This window comes from Seriola lalandi, unplaced genomic scaffold (genome assembly GCF_002814215.2).
Source record: "Seriola lalandi dorsalis isolate HSWRI2012SDOR001 ecotype SW California unplaced genomic scaffold, Sedor1 jcf7180002053512, whole genome shotgun sequence".
Lineage (NCBI taxonomy): Eukaryota > Metazoa > Chordata > Actinopteri > Carangiformes > Carangidae > Seriola > Seriola lalandi.
Genome location: NW_019524065.1, coordinates 13,738 through 18,763, shown reverse-complemented (window position 1 = coordinate 18,763; position 5,026 = coordinate 13,738). Strand labels below are relative to the sequence as shown.

The 5,026-nt window shown below is 42.5% G+C and overlaps 1 protein-coding gene across 1 annotated transcript in view; it reads left to right on the top strand.

The window, feature by feature from the left end:
• Positions 1-5,026, top strand: part of LOC111651194 (apoptosis-stimulating of p53 protein 2-like) — a 13,686-nt gene that overhangs the window by 2,135 nt on the left and 6,525 nt on the right. The window contains exons 2-6 of the mRNA XM_023401150.1: positions 1,277-1,353; positions 1,731-1,832; positions 2,101-2,281; positions 4,082-4,385; positions 4,783-4,807. Of these exons, the coding sequence (XP_023256918.1) occupies positions 1,277-1,353; positions 1,731-1,832; positions 2,101-2,281; positions 4,082-4,385; positions 4,783-4,807 (689 nt within the window). The remainder of the gene's footprint in view (positions 1-1,276; positions 1,354-1,730; positions 1,833-2,100; positions 2,282-4,081; positions 4,386-4,782; positions 4,808-5,026) is intronic.

Below are 5,026 nucleotides of genomic sequence, written 5' to 3'. Positions count from 1 at the left end.
GGGGGTGTCGGGGGAATTATTGATGGATAGTGATTTTGGTTTTTCAGTCCTAAACACAAAGGAAATCCCCTCTGAGGTTTCCACCTCCGTTAGATTGTTTTAAAGTCACACCAGAGAATAAAGCTGCTGCTGTTCTGTGTTTTTATTATTGTCAACAAAATCCCAAGTGCAGAGCCGAACCACCGAAGTGTCAGTCTGTGGCTCTGAGTCCACTGGTTCCCACTGAAGACGTAGATCTTTAAAAACCTCACACACATAAAAGCTGTGTCCCAGTTCAGGAGCTTCATCCTTCAGGAGCCGAATCTGAAGACTGGTTGTGTCACAGACTGTCCCATTTCAAAGGCTCCTGCAAATGCATCGCTCTGTTCCTGGACAGCGACGGTATCGGGCTGTGACAGTGACGCTGAAAACAAAACCTGAACTGAAAAAGGAAACAATGACATTGAAAAAAACTGTACGTTTTATAATTCTTATCACAGGCTTTTTATAATCTGTTGATGTTTTTGTTTCTGTGTTGTTTGTGTTTTCCCCCTCAAGCCCCGCCCCCTCTCTACGCAAAACGATGACAGTTGTTGAAACTGAAAACCAGTGACACTGATAAAATAATGACAGAGAAAAGACATGAATAAAAAATCTGAATATTGACATTGAAAAAACATCATAATTAAATATGATATTGTAAAATTGTAGTTTTTATTAATGCAGGTGTTTTATTTTCCATTGTTTCCTTTTTCAGTTCAGGTTTTGTTTTCAATGTCATAATTTAATGCAACGTATCCCAAGATGCATTGCGCGTCGGTAATAAAAGCAAACAACACAGAGAGAGAGAGCCTGAGGATCACACTGTTAAAACCAACAGACTTCAAACTAAAAGGGGAACAGTTAGTGACGCAAAGCGAAAATCCTCTGTAGACCAGAGCGTCTCATTTCGGTTCGGCCTTCCTGGACTATGAAGACCACACCTTCATAGACCACGTCCCCCGGAGGATGTGGCTCCTGAACTGGGACACAGTTTCAAAACAAACAGGACGCTGTGGTGCCTTTGTTGGGGACTATTTTCAGCAGTGGATTAATCCACAGTTGGTGCTGAGGTGATGAAGGTCAGAATCAAGCATAAGACTCATGGGACGTCCAGTTGTTTATGTCTGTGATTCAGCCAGTGATTGAACAGTGTTCAGGTATAACTGTGTGTCGTCAGCGTAGAGAAGTTTTTTACACCTGAAGCTGATGGGAGCTAAAAGCCTCAGTACCGACTGTGCTGTGTTTTTGTGTCCAGGTGGATCCCGAGCTGCAGATCAGATGATGAAGAGGAACCAGGTCAAGGCGTCTGCAGAGAGATGTCTGGAGAACGGGGTCAGAGACTTTCTGTGTACAGAGGCAGTTCCAGGATGAGATTAGCATAGCTTAGCACACACACTGGAAACAAGGGGAAACTGCTAGCCTAGCTCCTCAGAGTCTGTCAGGTTCGCATGTTGAACAGTTGCAGCAATAGAAATGTAAACACAGAGATGTTGTGGTTTTAGCCACAGTTAGCTACAGATAAGAGTTCCTACTTTACAAACAGCAGGTCTTCCTCATCTGTGCTGTGATGTTAATGTACAGGAAGTTGTGTGTTGCCTAAAACTCCTTCAAACCCTGTGTTGGTGTGAAGGCTGCGCTGCATGATGTGAAGGTGAACTCTGACTCTGTGTGTGTGTGTGTGTGTGTGTGTGTGTGTGTGTGTGTTGCAGATCTCAGCTCCTTGTCTGGACGTGACGCTGGGCGAGCTGCAGGATCTGGCGACACGACAGCAGCAGCAGATCAACGCTCAGCAGCAGCTGCTGTCCTCCAAGGTACAACACACACAAACACCACACACACACACACACTGCTGCTGATGCTGGTGTTACTGTTAGCGCCAGTAACACCACGACTATCATCACTGTAACACTACGCTCCTACAAATACACAAAACCCAGTAAATTCAAATGACATTTTTTGCCTTCAGCCGTGAGCAGAAGAGTTTGTGTGAAGTTTGTTTTCAGCAGGATTTGAGTTCCTCGCTCTGCAGACACTCATCAAACTAATTCAGATGCGTTAACGGACTGCGTGTGTTTGCAGGAGCAGCGGCTGCGGTACCTGAAGCTGCAGGATCAGCGGCAGCAGCAGCAGCAGGAGGCGTCTGAACAGGAGCGACTGCGGCAGCTCCGAGAGAACGCACACAACCAGGAGGCCAAGCTGCGACGGGTCCGGGCCATCAGGGGCCAGGTGGAGCAGAAACGCCTCAGCAACAGTAAACTAGGTCAGTGGGCCGGAGGTCTGCGTGTTCAGCTTTATTGGTTTAAATTGTGAGATTTAAATTGTGAGATTTAACTTGTTTACGTTGACTGAGACGTTGGTATCAGAGCGACATTCGAAATGAGAAACGAGTGGAAAAACTGTTTTCTAAATTTTCATCAAAACTCATTCCACGATGTGAAATTTGCTCCGGAGGCTCTAATGCTTCAGGGTCAATGTCATATCTTTGTATTTCTAAAAAGATGTTTGAGTGTTTCCATTCACTTCAGTACAATCAGAGCAGCACCTAGTGGCTGTTTGAGGAACTGCATCTTAACAGGGTTCCCCCTCATCATTGAAAAGGAAAATAATATTATATTTACCATAAATCTGTTGTAGGTATTACATTTGCAGAAAGTGTCTTTAAGACTAGTAGAAAAAAACTAAGCCAATAATAATGATGTTTCCTGTTCGACACTGCTGCTTTGTGAAGACACAAATTTAGCGCTAGGTGGTGCTAACCTGATAATTTGGCTGTCTACGGGTCAACAGGTCGATAATTAGATCATTTTTTGTGAGAAAAGAAAAAGTCAAACATTGTTTGGTCTTAATTTTCAATTATTGAGGTCTTTAAAACGTCTTAAGAAGCTTTGATTTAGATTTTTAAAATGGTGCAGGAACTCTGTTTAAGACGCATCGGGTCACATTTAGTGAGATTTTTGACTCATTCAGTCAAAGAAACATGAAGTTTGTATTAAACAGTTTGCATGTCGTGTGTCTTTCTTTTTTGCATATGATGCATTTAAGGACGTTGTGACTTTGTGCCTCTGAAAAGTGGGTACACACACACTGGGAAAATGGGTTTTACATTCACCACAAAGAAGGATATAGTGCGAAAATTAATTGTCTTATTCTGTGAATTATTCTACAGAAATCTCAACAATATAAGACGTAAAGTATCAAACCACAAAAATTCAGTTATCTAGAAGGAAATAAACTAAAAAGTGACTGTAATTAAAGTGAGTGTAAATAAAAGTGGCTGTATTCATACCTTTCAAAACAAAACTTACAAAGTGTTTTACAGGAGGAAGAAAAGGAGGAGGGAGGTTAAAGAGACAAGAACACAATAAATAAGAACAACCTGCAAAATAAAAGACTTAAAATCAGGAGAAAGATAAATGATGTGCACTGATCTGATCTGGTTTCAACACTCAGCTGTGATGGTTAAACTGTTTACGGTCGTCAGGATTTGTGGGTAATTAAGTTCAGATTTTCTTTTACTGTGTTGTCACTTTGGAGGCACGTTAACAACAGCAGGAAAGAGGCAGTGTGTGTGTGTGTGTGTGTGTGTGTGTGTGTGGTCAGAGCAGATGGATGGAGACTGAAGATCAGATTAGATGACATTAGATCATTAGATCACATAGATTTGACCCTGACTCTGCGTCTTCATTATGGAAATTACAGGATTTACATTAAGCTGCTTGTTCAAATGTAACTGTTACTATTTCATCCGTTGTGTGTTCACATGTGCCCAGCTGTGTGTGTGTGTGTGTGTGTGTGTGTGTGTGTGTGTGTGTGTGTGTGTGTGTGTGTGTTTGTCTTCAATAGTCTCAGCTTTATAGTCGTGTTTTCTTATGTTTAGATCAGATAGTTCCTGATTTAAATCATTATTTTATCCATTTCACACTGAAATAAAAATGGCTGATTAACATTAAATCAACTTTCCTCATAATTTAAGAAAAAACTAAGATTTTTTTATCTTAATTTTGCTTCAAATTTACTTCAAGTACCCAAAAAAAGGTATTTAACTGTGTTTGTGTGTCAGTGGAGGAGATCGAGCAGATGACCGGTCTGTTCCAGCAGAAGCAGAGGGAGCTGCTGGTTGCCGTGGCGAGGGTGGAGGAGCTGAGCGACCAGCTGGAGGTGCTGAGGAGCAACCGACTAGAGCCTCCGCTTCCTCCTCCTCCTCGCCATCACCACCATCATCACAACACCTCCTCCACAGCTGAGCTGGAGCGCCTCTACAAAGAGCTGCAGGTAAGATCTCAGGTGAGGTCGTCCAGTTGTAACGGACGCTGCAAATGTTTGGGGCCCCCAAGGAGAAAAGGGGATCGCGACCGGCTTCTGCTGTAACGATCCCATCGTGTTTCACATCGACGGTATCAGAGCGCTTTAAATCATCATCAGTTCAAACAGTCAAACTAGAACCTCCTCCTCGTGGTCGTATCCCTCCGCCACTCAGACTAGTTTCAGGTCACATCCCTGTTTATCAGAGTCAGAGAGAATATGAACCATTGGTGTGAAATTTTGTCATAATTGCTGTGAAGTCTTGAGTTATGGCAAAAAAGTGTTTTGTGAGGTCACACTGACCTTTGACCTTTAGCCACCAAAAGCTAATCAGCTTCACAAACCTACATTTTAGCATTTGAAGACAAGACGTTAAGGAGATATTGTGTTCACAAAACCAAAACCACATTTTGTGAGATCACCGTGACCTTTGACCTTTGACTGAAAAAATCTTATCAGTCCATCCCTGAGTGATCACCAGAAAGTTAGCATGTGTAAGTTAGCATGAGCTAATCAGGAAACTTGGTGATGACAAAGGATCTCTGGTCAAAATGTGCAGATAAATATAAAAGGCAAAGACGTTACGTCACATTCATAATGCTGGAATCAGCAGACGAGCTAACAACAAGCTAATGCGGCTAGTCTGAGCATAACATAGCTAGGCTAACTAGCTAATGTAAGTTTTGTGGTAGTACCTGCTTCC